General features: G+C 41.0%; 1 protein-coding gene across 2 annotated transcripts in view; it reads right to left on the bottom strand.

The window, feature by feature from the left end:
- Positions 1-19,285, bottom strand: part of abcc8 (ATP-binding cassette, sub-family C (CFTR/MRP), member 8) — a 50,632-nt gene that overhangs the window by 9,934 nt on the left and 21,413 nt on the right. For both annotated transcript variants that reach the window (XM_040133934.1, XM_040133935.1), the window contains exons 13-25: positions 18,964-19,078; positions 18,557-18,676; positions 17,365-17,437; positions 17,128-17,233; positions 11,364-11,396; positions 9,254-9,292; positions 8,747-8,845; positions 6,104-6,188; positions 5,681-5,761; positions 4,792-4,929; positions 4,382-4,507; positions 4,110-4,206; positions 2,464-2,711 (exon numbers count right to left, since the gene is read on the bottom strand). In XM_040133934.1, the coding sequence (XP_039989868.1) occupies positions 2,464-2,711; positions 4,110-4,206; positions 4,382-4,507; positions 4,792-4,929; positions 5,681-5,761; positions 6,104-6,188; positions 8,747-8,845; positions 9,254-9,292; positions 11,364-11,396; positions 17,128-17,233; positions 17,365-17,437; positions 18,557-18,676; positions 18,964-19,078 (1,360 nt within the window). The remainder of the gene's footprint in view (positions 1-2,463; positions 2,712-4,109; positions 4,207-4,381; positions 4,508-4,791; positions 4,930-5,680; positions 5,762-6,103; positions 6,189-8,746; positions 8,846-9,253; positions 9,293-11,363; positions 11,397-17,127; positions 17,234-17,364; positions 17,438-18,556; positions 18,677-18,963; positions 19,079-19,285) is intronic.

Genomic DNA, 19,285 nt, shown 5'->3' with positions numbered 1-19,285 from the left:
TCTCTCCTGCCTAGAGCTTCATTTTCTCCCCTAAGTTTGCCTCCTACTACATTTTGCACTTTGACTGATTCTGTCTCAAGCTTTTTTTTTCTTTTAAGTATTCACAAAATCATTTTTCATCCATCATGGCGGGCTTTACATTGTGTACAATGTATGACACCTTCTATCCTTAGACTTCCAAGGAATTTGGAATATCTACAATTAATATTTTTGACTACGTTTATGATATCAAGAATTAAAGTCCCGATGACATGAATTTTAATTCATTTAAAATGAATTGAATGACCTGAGGAAGTCAGTATTTTCCTGACATCGGAATTTTAATTTGTCAAATTAGAAAGACGGTCAGGAATCTAGATGTTAAGAAAATGACCCCACAACCAGTACTTAAAATGTAGGATTGAAACCTGCTATCACTCCTAAATTGATTAACAGGTCTTACATACACACAGATAATTATATTTAATACACTATCTGAATATGTAATCTTAAGTTACAGTATGAGCAGTTTGTTTTTAGTACTTCCAAGAATTTCCACTTGTGTAATTCTCTTATTGTTCCTGTATTTCCACTGTCTAGTAGGACAGAAACTATGTAAGTCTCTATAAGTAAGTGGAGTAAAACTACTGCCTGCGCGGTCAGACAGCAGCCTGCGGTTACATAAAGTGGCAGTAATGTGACTTCCATGTCCCCAAGTGGATAAATCCAAAGCACGGCAAAGATTAGATAAACATGGCAAAGACACACTGAAGCTCAGCCAGACAACATGTCCTCGGAAATTCAGGTGACAATCTATCGACGCTTAACCGTACATTCAAGTGAGTGTGTTTGAAGAGAACTGAAGGAGAGACGACCGCAGTGTTTGTGTTCGACAGGAGGGCACGGTGCACTTTAAACGGCTGCCCTCGTACCCAGCTGATTCTGTCTTTAGCCCACCACATGACTGTGTGAAAAGTGACCTGCCAGTTTGGTCCACAGGATGGACACACACACACATAATCACATGCACAACAAAAGACACACACACACACACACACACACACACACACACACACACACACACACACACACACACACACACACACACACACACACACACACACATACACATATATAACTCTCAAAACAGAGCTGCTTCATTAATGGAACATGATAACCTGCCAACAGCTGTTATGAAATCAACATGTGAACAATGCAGCTTAACCTTCACCGGTATTTATATTGTTATTTTGAGCATGCATGTGTGTGTGCGTGTGTGCGCAAGTCTCTGCTTTCTCTAACTGTCTACTGGGGAAGAGGGCGCTGGAAAATGGAGTTTAAAGCTCACAGAAAATTAAAGAGGTTTATGTTGGTGGCAAATTGTCTTCTGTCCAAATCAGTTCACATCAACTGTTATGTTTTAAAATCAAACCTCTCCGTCTTTACGTTTCCAAACCGTTTTTCCTCGAAAACTGTCACTAGCAACAACATGTCTGCAAACGTGCTCCCACTTACTTTTATAAAAATGCTTTTCCATTTTGACACAGACTGCGTCAGTGCATCTCTGCTGCTCTAATATGCAGATGAGACTGAGCTGCATTTGCCTCAGGGTGATTAGTGAACGCTCCATCTGGAGCTGGCAGCGTCTGAGTTTGTATTGTAGGTCAGCTCCGCTCAATTGAGATTCATGAGATTAAGTTAGAAAACTGCTATGTAATTTCACTTTGGCCTGTTCTACAAAAAGACACAGATATGATTTACTGTTTTCTACTTTTCCGTACATGAGTTTGTTTTTAATAAGGGGTGAAACTGATGATTATTTTTATTGTCAATTGATTCGCAGATTATTTCCATGATTTATCAATTAATCGTTTAGCAACAAATGGCTTTGACAATTTCCTGAAGCCCAACGTAATTTCATCAAATTATTTGTTTTGTCAGACCAACACTCCAAAAACTTAAATATATTCAGTTTACCCGCATAAGACAATGTTCCGCAACATATTGGTTTTTGACCCCTTCAAAATAAGTCACAAGTTTTGACCTCTAAATGTCTCATATCATCACATTTATTGAGGATCAAAGACATTAAACTATATGATATTTTACATAAAAGCAAAGATTCAAGCAAAGAATTCCACTTTGTGGAGCAAAACATACTGTTTTTCTTCTATTCTGTTCCAATAAACATTTCATGAACCTCTCAGATTTATCCTTTCACACACTGGATGGGTCGTGACCCCCGTGTTGGGAAACACTGACATAAGACAAAAAAAGGCACCAGATCCTCACAACTGAGAAGCTACAACTAGAGAGTGTTTGCTTTAAAAATTACTTAAACAACTGATTTATGCCCTTCAAGGCAGCGACAATCAAGAAAATCCTTTGTGACTCTGAAAACTGCAGATCAATAGAGAAACATAGAGGTTTTTGGCCAGAGGACATCAGATCATCTCTAAAAAACAAAGTCATTCAGTGTCTCACCTGAACGACGGTACAGTTGCGAGCTGTGGCGTCTATCTTGGCCATGATGACGTGCGATGTCCAGTGTGCCAGCCAGTAGTCGATGGCGACCATGAGGGAGTGTTTGAGGAGCTGTGACAGGAGGAGCAGGGTGAGCAGGAGGAGCCCCGCAGAGGACAGGTAGGTGCCACAGGAGCGCCAGGGGATGGTGGCTCGCTGACGCATTACCTGCGACAGGTTGTCGTCATCATCGCTCTCCACGGATTCCTCTGTGATCAAGGCAGAGACCAGTCAAAATGTTAGAGTCTTGATTTAGTTTCTGAAGAAGTGTGATTTTCTTTTTTCTTTTTTTTACATTTCTCATATTTTTTCCTCATTTGTCTCTATAAAGAACCACTACTAACACAGGAGAGAAAGAAAAAAATTACAACGAAAGGGGGTCAATGGAGAGGAGAACCAACAGAGAAAGTAGGCTATAGGCTACAGTAACTATATTTTACAACACCAAGCAGATGCTCATTCCCATGAATGGTGCATTCTTCAGAGGCAATGGAGCAGCCATGACACACTGACTGAGGGTGAGGAGCTAATGTTAATGAACTCCGGCCTCCTCCCCACCCCTGATGTAAATATATCACATCGCATCATGCAGCAAGCTTTGGAGCAATAGGCCGCGGGCCTGAGGGGCTCAAACAAGCCGCAGGCAGGGACGAAGCAGGAGAATAAGGGAGGAAAAAAAAGGGACAAAGTGACCAGCAGGGCTGAACAGACTACTTCTACCATCATATGCAATCATGCTGGCATTAAGTAGGTTTTGAGGGGCAGGAGAGACAAATGTTTGGGGAAAAAATGAGAGAATAAAAGACTAAATGGATGATGAGACTCTTAAGACGGTGGGAGAAGCTCACACTGCTGTGATTTGCCAAGATCACCACAATGCCACAGGCGTTTTTTGCTTTTTTTTTTTTTTTTTTTCAAACCATGCTTTCTGGCCACACCTGCTCGATCGAGTATTAGGGCAGCACCTGGTGCTGGAGCCATCACACAAGTCCACCCCGGGGTGCCACCAGCACACGGGAGACAGCACAGAACACAGATAAAGAGTACAGCCACCGCACCTTAGCACCTTCGACAACAGTTGCACATTCAACGGCAGAGACATGCACACAAATAAATGATCAGATTCAGTGTTTAGCCACAGCAGGAGGCGGCTGGAGTGAAGTTCCTGTCATATCTGGATGCTGAGAAAGTCAAAAGAGAAGCCAAGACACAAGACACCAAACTCAGAGAGAACAAGAAAGTCTGGAGTATTTAACACACACTTTGTTTACACTGAATAGATAGGATAGAAAAAATAGAGGACAAGGGACAGGAATTAAATATAGGCAATTTGGAGCTGATGAGCCCAAGCTTTAATGTAGCAGCTGCTCCTCCTCAGCAAAGAGACACAACAGGAACGGGGGAATGACATCCTGCTTATATCATTAACAGTATACAAACACACACTCACACACACACACACACACACACACACACACACACACACACACACACACACACACACACATACACACATACACACACACATAAACACATTATAATCAGGGAAATTACTGAAGCACTGACTGAAATCAGACAGCTATTTACTGTAATCTGTGACCCCTCACCTTCCTCGTCCTCCTCAGTCCTAATGGCCTCTCTGGAGTACATGGACCTCCGCAGGTTTTTCCTCTCCAGATCTGTCATACTTGCTGCCACCGTCTCCTGGAGACATTAAGCAAACAGGCAGGTAATCAAACATCCATTCCAGACCGTGCCAGATTGTGTGCACCTCCCCTGAATTGAAAAACCTTGAAATGAACCAAAGTAAAGATTAGTAAAGGTGGATTCAAAGTCATTAAGGATTCATTAGCACACTGATTTTGGAGTCATTAATCACCTTCTCAAACTCCTGGTCCTGTCTGTGCATCAGGGTTTTCCACTGCTCGAAGAGTTCGGGCTCAGTGTTCTGGATGTCCTTCAGCGTCCCTTCAGTCTGGATAGTGCCATCTTTCATGGCAATAATCTGATAGAAAACACACAGACACAAAACCATGGAAGAAATGTAATCTTTAGTATTAGCCGAGACTGGAAATCAATCTTTATGTGCACGGGGACCGTTCTGAGATAAACTGTCTGCATCTCAAATCAGACAATAAAGTGTTTTCATCATGAATAATGTAACAGCATCACAAATGGACAGTCTTATCAATTGTGGCTGTTAGATTGTTAAACAATGTGTAAATATACAGTCTATCCAGCTGGTGAGGATGTTAACAACTCTTTTAAACACACACACCCTGGTCTTACCCAGTCTGCGTGTGGTAGATACTGAAGTTTATGTGTAACCAACACCACTGTCCTCTTCTCCTCCCGCAGGACCTTCAGGATGCCCTCTTGCATCAGATGGTCACTCAGGTGGATGTCTAAGGCAGAGAATGGGTCGTCCTAAAAAATACATAAATAGACTTAAAAGACAGATGAAAGCAAAAAAAAAGTCTATGAGTGACTTTAAAGGCCCTGAAAACGTGAAACAAAATTTCTCTATAATATCAAATAGTCATTTCTAAATAAGCAACAGGTAGGTACAAGTTAAAGTTTTGAAAAAAAAATTTCACCACCCAAAAAAAAAAGTCCTGATAGGACTACAAAAAAAGGTAATTAGTTCTGGGATTATTAATTAGGGTGGAGGACGTCTAGCCCAGAGGCATCCACCGCACCAGTAACAAGCTGCCATATCTTGCTGAAAACCCTGATGTAAACGGTAGGTCAGTTTCTTCGAAGACAGCATCTCCTTGCACCAGTCTTCCAGTGAAAGATCATCTTAGTCTTTCTTGCTATATATGACAATATTCCAATCAGCTTTGCATTATTTTTTGCATCGTCCACATTAGCTGCTATAATACACCCAAGGGGTGATAATATTATTAACTGAGAGGCAGTAAAATCCATCAGGAGCTGATATTTTCAAACTGAGGGAAAGTTGCATTTGGCTTCTCAGCCCTGCAGTTGGGATTAAGAAAGCCTGTTGCTATTTTTGTCACGTCAGAAATAGAATCACATCTGAGTCTTCAGGTAAAGCTTCAGAAACACTGTTTCACTGTGAATGCTACTACACTCTATATAAGGTCAATTAAAGGTGCAATCCAACAACTGAAGTCATTCTTTTGCACAAAATGTTTGTGTGAACAAGACTCACGAGAAACACCACGTTGGTCTGCTGGTACAAGGCCCTGGCCACACTGATGCGTTGTTTCTGTCCACCAGAGAGGATGATGCCCTGCACCGGAGGACATGAAATCATGTGAAGACAACATTACTACAAGGTTTCGCTACAAAGAGGAACGGACAACGTGATTACATTAATAAATGCGCGTAGCCCTGGACCCCAGAGTAACAAAGGAGATCACGGTTTACTTCCTGCATTACTGGTGCATGAAGAAACCCAACATGACAGTGCTTTGGCTGAACAAGGTCAGTCCAGCTCCCTATACACTGACATCAAATCCACGCTGCACAGTAACGATACCAAATGATCGTGCAATACACTGAGCCACAGGAGGAGCTATGGCAATGTCTAGAGGAATTTTAAAAAATTCATAATTTTTACTGTGCTACCAACCCGCTCTCCGATCTCTGTCTGGTCGCCCTGTGGAAGGATGTCAATGTCAGGCTGAAGAGAGCAGGCCTCGATGACGGCTTTGTATCTGGCGGGCAGAAAAAGAGACAGAATACTGATGAGGATAGAGAGCAGCTGCCAATACTAGCCGGAAGGAAACCATGGCCCTGCTCATTTTTAGCCTGTTAGCTAATAATCTAGACAATAAATTGATTTGGATGATAGATATCTTATATGTAACTTGCTGCCGTTATGCACACATAACACAACCCATAAGTCTCTGAACAAATGAAAATGAAAAGTACAGTTACAGCAGCTCCTGTGGTTTAAGACAGGTCGATCTGACTTGCTAGAGAGATTAGAGTCAGATCCAGAGGCCACAGAGACACAGAAACACACAGCAAACAAATTTCAGTTTTGCATCAATCATTTATTGATGCATTTAAATGTATCATAACGTGTTCATGTGACAATTTGACAGCTCTGTAATTCTTGGTGCCTTTGAGAATTTTATGACCCAAAAATATGGGGTCATGGCCGAGAAAACATTGAATTTCCTTGTTTTAAATAGTCTTTGTCCAGATCCTGGTGAGTTTCTTAGAATATTTATTAATGCGATGTGCCCTCACCACTTGGATATTTATAGTGTCACATGACAGCTTTGTTTCAAATACAGGTACCAGTCCAATCTCTTGCAGCACAGTGCCTGAGCAAGAGCTCTGCCAGACACATGGCAACTGTTCACACTGCTGACTGTCTTATACAAGACACAGTGAGATGCACCTTAAACCAAAAGTGTGCACTGGAAAAGTAGCAGTTCATGTGAAATTATGGTGATAAAAGCCATGCAGCCGTGCTAGTAGCTCTGTGAGGCTGTACAGGTCATAAACAAAGATCTACATCCCTGTCCAGAAATCATTCCTCATGGCACAAAATATTGACCATTAGCTCTAAACCTTTTGAAATAACTGTGTATAATGTTTATTTGAACCAATGTGCATCTGTTTGACATGATGAAGACAAAAGCTAATGAGTGACACAGCGATCACCACCACAGGGTACAACAGCTCTGATCACACAGGATTTTTTATAAAGCCCTGTCGCTGTAGCTTGAGAGTAAGTCAGCGGGATGAAAAGAGAAGGAGAGAGGAGACAGTGAGGGTGGGCAAACATTTCTTTTTGTTGAGCATCTCCACAGCAACAAAGCACAGCAGCCCATTAGATGTATTTTATAGAAAGTCCATTAGACGCAGAGAGAGAGAGTCAGGCCATAAATGCAAGCAACGGGCCTTTCAGATAGACCATTTGTTGTGAGTGTGTGCAGTTGCGTTTGAGTGTGTGTCTGAGTGAAATAGAGAAAGTGCATGTGTTTTGATTGTGCCCACACAGGCGAATGCAGCATATGTCGCTATAGCGTGAGCGAAAGTGTAGCCACTCTGCAGAGTGACAAAGGAGAAACAGAACTGCGCCTCTTCAGCCAAGACAAATCCTTGCTCGAGGTGTCAGTGTCAAAACTGTTTATTTGGAAAGTCACAAACTGGCTTTTTTTTTTTTTTTTTGAACTTTTGACTTAATCAGGCATCAGCACATCCAATTTACCAACAGTGGCCTCAAGGTGCTGGAACGTTATTGGCTCTACTTTGGCTTAACAACTTGGCCTGACAACACAATGATTGATGATTACTCTGTTCTAATTAACAGCTCTGCGAGTCGTTTTAAAGGAGAATGTCTTCAGACAGCTAGTGTCATTGTGATCCCGGGAGTCATGGTGAGAGCGCTGCAGCAACAAACTGAAGTTCAATAAATAAGCGTATACACAGTGGTTACTAATGCAAGTGTGTAGTCTGAAAAGTTTCTTTCAATGTTTGGCACATCCACACACATAGAAATCAAGACATAACTAAAACAAATAAAACATCCAAAGTTTCCAATTTATTAGGTACAGCTAGCTAAAACTAATGCAGTCTAATACACCAGCCCTCCAATACATCCTACTTTCATGAAGGTTATTATGTTCAGTTTTTGTTGAAACTGTTTCAGAGAACTGTTGATTCAACTGTATGGTCATTTTGGAGACTAGTTTGAGGTGCTATTGAACTTTATATTCTTTCTGATTTTTAGTTCACCACATTAACACCAATGACGGTAGACTGAGTGGACCCCATAGGCCCCCTTTCAACCAGTTTGACCTGGAGTATGCTCACATCAAAAACACTTTCAAGACCAAGTGTCTGGAGGCAGCTCTTATTGCAGCATTGAGGAAAAAATGTGGCTGAAATGTCTGTGTGCACCTCCTACTGCCCTTTCCCTCATCAGCACTTTGTTCATTTTTGTGTCTGTATAATGAACAAAATTATTTCTGGTTGGGGTTCCCTGGTGGCATCAGGGTTTACAGCGCCAACAGTCCCTGGTTTGAGACGGACCTTTGCTGTATATCCTTTCCTATCTCGCTCCTCCAATTTCCTGTCACCTCTCTACTGTCAGTGTCTGGTCACATCTGTGTCTGCTTGCAGTGTCCAGCAAAGTCGCATCAACCTGACCAACAGTAGCATCCACTGAGAAGCTCTGCAAGGTTTAAATCGAAACAGGTTCAACCACCATACCGTTATTTTTTTTAAATCACTCAGTGCAGGTATGAGCACTTACCTTGGTTTTATCATGGGCATCTCAAAGGTGATGTTCTCCACCACTGTGGCGTTCAACAGCCAGGGCTTCTGGGAAGCATAGGCCACAGCGCTCCTCTTCCTACCAGAGGTTTTAAAATACATGCAGAGGTGTCAAACAAACAGGATAATCTCTCTGTGTTTAAATTCGATCTCTTAATTGTGTCTTTCGTTTAGCACATGGGTTAAAATCGAGCAACTGTTTAACCTCTGGACCAAGGAGAATCCTCAGCCTCAGAGGCCGGTGATGCATAAAAATGGCTCCAGTCAACAAAGACCTGGTCCAGGGATCATTAAAGACTGTGGCATGTTTGTGAAGTCAATATGCTGCTGAGGCTCGGGGGCAAATATGTGAGCAGAGGGAATATCTTGTCTCAGTTATCTTCAGAGGATTTCTAGTAAACCGTGAGAATTGCTGTTCTGCTGATAATGGGGATGCGTCAGCAAGGAGACAGGCTGGTGTGTAACATGCTGTTGTCCCTGTTCTCACCTGACATCTCCATCACCTGCTGCATCTCTGTCTGTGGGGCTGCAGTGAAAATATTAAACACACACACAAAAACAATAGATTAGCAATACTGTTCCCCCTCAGATAAACAGATTAGTAACATGACAATCGATAACTCCACCTTATACTTGTAATGATTACCAAAAATAAAAATAAAAATAACAGACACACACACCCTAACCTTTATACTGTTCCTTGACTTTGGTGAGCATGTCACTGCTGAGCAGTCCAAACATAAACAGGTCAACCATTGCCCTACATGAACACATCTATCATTAGCTGTGATCTTACCCTTCCTAAAAATAACGCCCACACCCCACCTCCTCCCGGCTTTTCTTCCTGTAATTTGCTGACATGGAAAACAGCATCAACTTGTTTGGACTCCAGTCAGTTTTAAGAGGGTCTGATTCCCCGGCCTGAGATTACTGCGTCAACACGAGGTCTGTGGCTGTCGGGTTGTATGTTGCTGTTTGCGGGTATCTTGGTCATGTAATGTATGTCTCTCACTGTAAGCTCCCCCTATAACTGAAAACGCAGGCAGGCAGTCTGGGGTGAGAAAAGATAGGTGATTTGTGTGTGCCTGTACACATACTGTCAATATGTGTGAAATTGTTGTAAAAATGTGTAAATATATCAGTTGTATCAGAATGGGGGAGAAACTGGTGAACGGATTAAAAAACAGAAAGACAGTTTTGTAATGAGGCGCTGGTGCCTGAATCTTGTGGTAAATAATTAAAGGGGCTGCTGAGGCCATCCAAGGCCACACTGTTCATTTGATCTATCAAGATGATCGAAGGAGATACAATAAAATAAAATAAAAATAAAGTTTATGATGTTGAATTGATTCCTTGCATCCCCATCTTTATTGGCTGATAGATTTTAGACCAAACCCATTTCAGCTTGAGAGGAGGCTGAGACATTGAGACACCTTAGGTACACATATACGTCATTGAGCTGAAGAACTGAGGATTTGTTTTTCGACTGCAATCGTGCAGCTGATATTTTAATAATATGTTGTGAGGGACACTTTAATTATTGAAGGAGTAGGCTTTCACTCTGAATGTCATGTGGCCTGTACCGCTACAGAGATACCGCATGTTTTGTCGTTTCATGTTTTTTGAGTTTTCATTCCGTGTCATTTTTCAGTCTGTCATTGTGTTTCATGATATTTATTGTTTTGTACGGTTTTGTTTTGCATTTTTTGTCCCTCCTTTTCTTAGAGAAATAACCCTCACTCTGCAAAACTTTGTCCTTTGCAATGTATATTGGGTATGTTTTTGGTATAATAATTTATATTTTCAGTATTATAAGATGTTTGTGGGATGAGGTACATGGGATGAGGTATTTCTGTACAATCAATCTTAAATTGACAGAAATTTGCTAAGCAGTAAGCTTCAGTTATCTGGTTTACACTGTTCACTAAACCTGTATTTATTCACTTTCCCCCGACTAAACTATAAAAACAAACATGTGTTGTCCTATACTGTTATTCACCAGACAATTATTCTTTCTGCAGACACTCACATCCTCGGAAGCTTATGTTACATATACACAAACAGCGCAAAGAGTTTCATGTTCTGTCAGTGTCTGGTCTGACAGAAACAAGGGCATAAGCATGTGACAAGACAGCCAGCCATCAGGTGTTTGATATGCTCTGTTGTCAAAATCGGGGCAATGGGGACGTGAGGATGTGTGTGTGATTCCAGAGTTTAAAAAAACAGTGAATGGCCAACTGAGTTACAAATAAGAAGAATGAGATCCACGGACTGCTAAAATAAAACTACTATTTGCCCTAGCTTAACCAGTGACAATCATGAACCGTCAACAGAGCTTTACTTATAATGATGGGATTAATAGTGTCCACTATTGTTTCTTTGCAACAGCTAAATCAAATGTCTTTACTGTCATTAAAAAAAAAGTGCTGTTTTCAGTTTAAAATGTTTCCGTAGTCCAGTGTATTTGACTCCTACTTGGGAGCCAGTCTGACATTTTTAGTTTGAAAAGGCCTGAGTAAAAACTACATGACAGTGTTGGTTTTATTTGTTTCGATTTGAATGTTTGGGCCTTTTCCCTCTTTACTCACAGCACTTACCTTTCATCTCCTTCAGACTCCAGGTTTGGCAGGCTGCGCAAAATAGAAACAAAACAAACTATAAGTGGAGGCGTTCCTAAAAATTCTTCTAATAATAATAATAATAATAATAATAATAATAATAATAATAATAATAATAATAATAATAATAATTGTTCCTCATTAAAAGTTGTAAAAATACAGTGAAAACTCCCAGGGGACTGGGGAAAATTTGTGAATGGTGGTTATTTACTATAGTTTGAAAAGGCCTTGAAACTCACATAAAGTGTATACACACCCACCCACACACACACACACACACACACACACACACACACACACACACACACACACACACACACACACATCCACTCACTCACATATTTAACCATTCACATGCAGACTCCTAACCTTAAAATTCATTACACTGGCTGTTTGTGAATTTGCACATGTTCAGTTGAAGCTGTGGTGTATTTTTAGCTTTGACAAATTGACACCTCTCTCAGTCGTCCTGAGAAGGTGAACCAGCGAGCAAGAGCTGATTTACACCGGTTTACTGCAGCAGCTTTAAAACATTAGCCATTGCAGCACCGGAGACCACAGCTGCCAGGAAGTGAGCTGGTGACTGACATTTAAGCTCAGATATGCTGCACAAACACGTGTAAACACCACCGTTACTGACTTTGTAAAATAAGAAAAAGTCATAGAAGCAAACATCGTCAGCAACCTTACTCAGGAGGCATTAGGATGAAATTAAGACTAAATAATAATAGAATAAAAAGCAATTTAGAGTTTGTGCAAACAGAACAACAATGCATTCTGAGCATATTTAAACACACTGTGCATTTCTGTATTTAGTTGTGAATTTATTTATTCATTATTTTATATGTATTTTATAATTTTGTGTTGATGAATACAAATATTTGAAAAATTAGAAAACAGACTGTACTGTTTATAATTTTATTTGTTATTTTTTCCCAAAAACATCACTATTGGATTTACTGCCTGCATAGTAGTTTTTATTAATTCAGAAATTTTCAAATACAATACAAAAACATTAAAAAAAAAAAACATAATAAAATTTAAAGAAGTGTGACAGGAGAGGTCAATAAGCCATGTTAATTAGAATTATTAGGAAAGGAAATTCTAAGATAAAAAATGAATTGGTAAAATAAACATCAATTAAATAAAGAGAAAAAGTAGATCACAAGAACGGGGCAACACAGCACTGATCAGCTGATAGTACTCATTAAAAAAAAAGGATAAAAGTAAAGAAAAAAGACTAATTAGACATCACAAATTAAATATAATGAAACGTAATACAATTTTGAAATGATAGCAGGCTCTTCATAATAAGTAGGTCTGTACCTCAGGGAATACTGGCTCTGTCTGGCTTTCTAAGAAGGAAGGTGATGATGTGAAGTCAGTCTGTCTTGTATTACTAGAAGGAATCTGAGAATCTCTCTTGAAGAACTTAAAAGTTTTTTTTTGTACTCTATCTAAAGAGTACAAAAATTCGCCACGGTAATTATGTTATAACTTTCTGTAAAAGCCAAACCGTTTCTCACAACATGTGAAATGTCCTTTTCCCACATTACATTTTCTCCCAAACATCGCATGTGGGAAATGTGGAAAAATTTATGCTTTTCAAAGAGCAAGAAATTGAAGTTCTGATGTCAAAAAAATATGTGGTCAACTTTTACTTCACAGGGGGATGGGGATTTTCTCAATTAACAGCTGCATTGAGCAATTTCCAACAACACACAGCAAAAACACCCCTTCAGAAAATAACCTCGCCGGACCTCATCACCTAATGACACTTGAGAGACACTGGAGAGCCTGGATGGACAGCTGATTGTCTTTATCCTGCAGCCATCATGAAAACAGGCAATGCAGGAGCTGATGACTTGCAGCTTTCAACTCTGACTGAACCGCCGAGGGCTATATAAGGACTCAAGGTCGTGTTAGAGGAGAAATCATGAGGAATTCATACAATACAGTGTCTATCTGCAGCAAGAAAAAACTCAAGGGTAATCATCAAAGCCAGGCTGAGGGACCTCCCACATTTTCTAACTGCCTTTGCCAAAACTTACAGCAAACGCCCATCATTAAAACGTAAAGGCACCCTAATGACGACGGGCAGTAATGGTGCATGTTCACTGTGATGACCGTGCCTGATAATGACTGAAAATGGATCCCCTTTCATCAGCAAACAGTCATTTTATTCTCTTAAACAATGTTCACTTGCTTTTGTCGTTGTTTTTTTAGATCAATTACTGTAACTTGACTAGGTATGGTTTGGGGTCATGGCATGCTATCCAGCTGGCTACGCTGCCCATTTTTTCTGAGGCTCTGGACCTTACTGCACACAAGATATCCATCCTCACCGCCACGAGTGGATACAGGGGTCAAGATACAAATAGTCTTCCAATTTAACTGTAGAGAAATCCCAGACACTCCCTGCTCTGTGCCATATTTGGAGTGGGAGAGCAGAGGGGGGAGGGGGACAACAGGAGCCAGAGGGAGCAGATGGGTGGGGGGTCCTGCCAATGGAAATGGGAGGTTGTGTTTGTGAAATACTGGCATCTCTCTAAATACACCCTCTATGACCTATAATTCTACCCAGTCACAGGTTTTATTTAATGAAAACCTGATTTGAGCTTTATTAAAGGGAAGCAACTAAAGGAGAGAATAGCATATCTTGTTCCTAGTGGTTTAATCATACTGCTGCCTTAAGGGTGTATTGATTGAGGCACTCTGGTGGCCTAATGGCTAAGGTGTATACCACATAGCCACAACGGTTGTTTTCCTGTCTGTTGGACTTTTTTTCATGTTTTACCCCTCCCTCTCTGTCCCCACAGTCCTGTATCTCTACTACCGTTGTCAAATAAAGGCAAAAATGCTGTCGGAAAACCCTTTAAAAAGCCACTAATATCTGAGACTGAAAGTTAATTCTTAGATAAAGAATGAACTCTCATTTGAACTATTCATGAACAATTAACTATTCATTTTCTTGAATAAAGGACTTTGTGGTGAGATTGTTATGTCAACTGCTATTTCCAAAGGTCAAGAATGACCTTTCGGAATGACCTTTTCGGCTAATGTGGACAAATCCTTAAAGTGCTCAGAAAAGACTGCAACTACTACAAACCTTGGCAACTCCATCTGCCCAGGAAAGATCATTCGATATGATTCAAATCCCAGAGCAGCTACTAAACGAACCTTGTGGTGAGACCGTTTTGTCAAGTAACTGAAAGAGTTCTTATTATTTGATTATTTAAACACCGGTGAGCTCAGGCAGAACAGTCAAGTCATGAACACTGTCAGCTGACCAGTAACAGCTAACTCACCAATCATCTTCAAAAAACCCAATGAGGTCGTCTTCATAAATCTGACAAGCTGACGCACTCACTCTTCTCATTAGTCAAACTTTTAATTCCTTCCAAACACATGCTACTCACATTTTTCATCTGTTGCCTTTATGTCCTTTATGTCTGCTGGTTTCAGTTCTGTGCTGAATTTGTCACATGCTACACAGAATTTCTTTTGTGGACATTCCCCAAAAGCAGACCCTTCCCCTCCCAGACACCACTGTCCATGTGTAGCTATAAATGTCCCTGATTGAAACAAAGCACAGCAATAACACCAACAAACATGGTGGAAACATACAGACAAAATCCTCAGTGGAGGGGTCTAAATGACAGCTCCTTAGTCTCTCCCTGGGATACATGATAAGTGAGAGGGTTCAGCGCCTGGCAGTGTGTGCAGTCGGTGCCAGCGTGACCTGGCAGCGGGACAGAAGGAGGAAATGTGCGAGTGTGTGTGTGGACGTCAGGGAGACCGTGACAATCAAGTAGGGGGAACTAAACTTTCTTGACAGATGGAGAGTGATAGCGGTGCTATCCTGGGTGGCTGACGAGATATTCACATGCGGGAAATAGATAGAGGCTAATAACTCCCAGAATGCATCTGGTGAGATATGAGGATTCAGTTTCAGCTGTGCTATTTCAAATGTGCTCTGCTTTTCTAGATCCATCGGGTTTACTTTTGGTGAAACTTGTAATTAGCCATCCACATTCAGCAGAAAGATTGAGACTTTGTTACAAACGACCTCAGAGGTTACAACAAGCAATGAAAGCAGATGCTCATTCCAAGCAACATAGGCCACTTGTGTTATGCTGCTGTCTGACTCATAGACTGGACATCTGAATCCCAAACTAAACATAAACCCATCAGAGCAGAGAAATTCAGTTCAAGCAAGGTAACACAACATGTACTGAACCAGCAGAACAAAACAGAAATATGAATCTAAATCTCAGAATATTGCAGTGATATTCTTCACAATGTAATGTACTACAGGGATATCACATTATATTCATTTTGCAGAGTGGTTTCTGACCTGGGGGTCAGGACCACCTAAGAGGTCACAACATAAATCTGAAGGGTCACAAGATGAGAAGATGCCAATTTATTGTGAAATACTGGAAACGTCAGTTTTTTCAACATGGAGGTTAATTCTTGATACATATCTTTGATTAAATATTCTTACCATTCCATGCATAGTTTAACAACTGAGCAAGTTTGGTTTGCTGAAGAAAGGTGTTGGACACGGTTGAAAGCTCAAACATTTACACCCTATTGCAAAGGTTATGGGGAAACATTGCTTTGCTTTAAAGGATCTCTAGCCAAAGAGGTCTGGAATCATTGCTTTGTCCAAAGCGACCTCCAATAAAGGCATTCAACCTCCAATGAAATATTAGCTAGAGGTTGTCAGAAACTGTAAGAGCATTGCATGTGTAGGTGTAATCTGAAACGGTGGGTTCCCAGCCTGCAGCTGCAGCCAGTCTGTTGGGATGTTTCCCCATCTGCATTTGACTAACTTTTGGTCAGTATTGCATGAAACGATCCTCACTTCCTCCACACGCAGTCTCCAAGCCATAAAAAATAAATGCTGCAATATCAGCTCTATTTCACCTACAAATTCATTTTTGATGTATCACCATGTCACGGTAAGAGTGTGCTTGCAGGTCTAATTTTGATGTTAATTACATTCGTCCTGTCAGAGTAGTAGAATTTATCTCTGCGCAAAAACACATAAATGAAAAGCGCCCAGCCTTCTTGACAGACTAATTACCCGAGAGGTCTAAAAAGCATAAGTCAGACAGCCACAGGCTGAGGATGAGAAAGGAAAGCTTGCCATGATATCGACCGGAATGGCCTGTGTCTCTGTGGGGAGCAATTCACTTCAAATTCACCTTTCACCTTTTGGACTAAATCTAATTTCAAGAATGAAATACATAACATGCAGTACATGGGTTTCCCTGCGGGCACGTGTCATATTGCTTTTCAAACGAGTGGATGTGGAGGTTGTTGATATACTGGGGTGACTTCTGTATAGATACTGTTACGTTAACGAGACCGGCGCTTCCTTGTTGAAGGAACTCTCCAGCATGGACGGTGTCTTTTCATTCAGGCACAGGAGACGATTAAGCACAGTAGATATCAGGTAAGTGGGACAAACAATGATTAGCGTCATCATTCTGCACCAGTCTTGCAACTTGATGTTCAAAGCAGAATCATAATTATTTTCACCAAGGAACTTGTTTTCTAATTATGCCAGTCATAATGAGTCTAATGGTGCTTCACTGTAGAGCTACATAGTGCAACTCAGCCTCTCAGACTGATGAGGCAACAATAAACTCAACAATTTAAACTGAAGTAACAGAATTGATTGGCACAGATAGATTTTTGCAAACAGTAAATAATCGGTGAACCTGTAACTGACCTGTTCCAGGTGACTGTTCCTGATACTCTCTGCATCTCTCCCAGTGCTGCTAGCAACAGAGATGATTTTCCGCAGCCCACCTGGCCCACAATCATAGTGAGCTTACCTGAGAGATGTGATGAAGAAGAGAGGCAGTAACACAGTAAGTAACCAACAGACGGAAACTGGATGGAGAAAGAAACACATATGAGGAGGAGTTAAGGAGGTAGATTGTGCATCACCCTGCCTGATGCTCACCAAAAGGAACCCTGATGTCCACATTGGAAAGTGTTGGTGGTCCATCGGTCCAGGTGAAATAACCGCTGGTTATCTGAAAACATGGCACATATTCAGCCAGAACTCACTCTTTAACAAGTAAATAGTAAACATGTCATCACCCAGAAATTAAGCAGAGCGGCAGTGAGGCTATAAGAGGCAAGTGTTGCCTTATTCTCATTCATTTCATACCAGGTAAGGAGGATATCTGTAATATTCACTTGCATCCAAGATACTGGGAATGACATACAGAGAGTTAATTGAGCAGGCGAATCACTGGTTTGCACATTTCCAGGGCAAGCTATAAGGCTAGAAAGATATTTTTCCTGAATTTCATGATAATATGATCTGCAGCGTAGCAGATATTAAAAACAAATGTTATAATGCCACTCTTAAGCAAATAATTCTAACTTAGAGAACTGCAGACCACAGAAATCAGATACATCATCCCACGTTTTGTGGCGTCCAAAATACTGTGTATGATGGACAGGCTATGTTGTGATAATGCAACCTCGGGGGCAATTAGTTCAACTTTGCGAATGCTGCTGAAAAGCAACCATTCTCCATTCTGAAGACTTTGAGATACTGTGGATGGAGGCTGTGTGAACAAGGTAAAGGAGTCCCTTCTTCTGGAGCATCACTGTGCACCTGAAGCAGCTAGAAGCAAAGTTACAGACCACAGATGAAGAATAAAATATTCCGCCTCATTCAATTTTTGCATAAATACAGGCACAGTGTATACAAAGTGTGGACAAAATAACAAAAACACCTTGATATCCTAGAGGCTGAGAGCAAAATTAGATCTAACAACAACAAAACAGTTTCGATTTTTGTCCCATACGCAAAATCTGCGTGAAATCTCTTAAGGTCATAACTGTTACAAGACTGGTGTGATTGTTGACAAAACGTGGAGGGAAAGTGTATTTTCTTCCCATTAGGTCAGTCAGTGTAGTTCTGTCTAACTGACCTTCATAAAAAAATGTAAAATGTTAAAAATTTTGGCGCCATACTAAAGCTGCAACATTACTGCTTCAATTTTGATCAAACTTGGAGCAATAATGCGTCTGACTGGGACAAATGGCATCTGGAGAACTGACACGTTCACTGCCGCCTTGTATTTTCAGTTTTCTGATCCATACACTTCTCTCTCTTTCTGTCCTTTTCGCTCTCTCACCTTGATACAAAGGTCTTGGTCGACATCCTGGGAGGGTCCGTTGCCCTCATGGTCCCCCTGTGAGCTGTAGTTGTTCCAATCGTCCCTCGGGGGGCGCTTCCGGTTCACCACCTTCAGGGGCTTTAGGTGCCGGGACAAAGAGAAGGAGGACGACGGAGGGAAAGATTTAGAGGATGTCTAAAGGAGGGTTGTATAACATCAGGCACAAAGGACACAAAGGGGTAATGGTGATATTAACAGGGAGACATTAAGGTGGAGGGAAGACAACAACATTCACAATGAAGTGAGACAGCCTGGATGCACCAGCAGGCGGGTTAGTGAGACACAAACCATGTCTACCTTATTAAAATCCGGCCAGCACAGAAAAACCTGATTGCGAGTGCACATGCGTTTTATTTTGTACTTACCACAGCCTGGTACCTATTTTGGTTGTGATTACTGGAACCAGAGGTTAACATTGCTCTGGGCTCCTGTTCATCTCCAATCTCATCACTTGAGAAAAACTCGCTGAGCTTCTGAACACTGCGGATCAAACAGTGGAGAGAGAAACAGAGAAAACAATTTTGGCAATGATGAAAGATGTACTGAAATCTGTATGATAAATCAAGTTATAAAAAGACCCCTACACAGATTCTTCAGGCACTGCAAGAGCAACATAGACTTATAGACTTAAAATGAGCTCACTTTCACTCATGTAAAGATGATGGCATCCCTTCTATATACTGTCAC

This window comes from Xiphias gladius, chromosome 8, assembly GCF_016859285.1.
Source record: "Xiphias gladius isolate SHS-SW01 ecotype Sanya breed wild chromosome 8, ASM1685928v1, whole genome shotgun sequence".
Classification (NCBI taxonomy): Eukaryota; Metazoa; Chordata; class Actinopteri; order Istiophoriformes; family Xiphiidae; genus Xiphias; species Xiphias gladius.
This window is presented reverse-complemented; position numbering and strand designations above follow the sequence as displayed.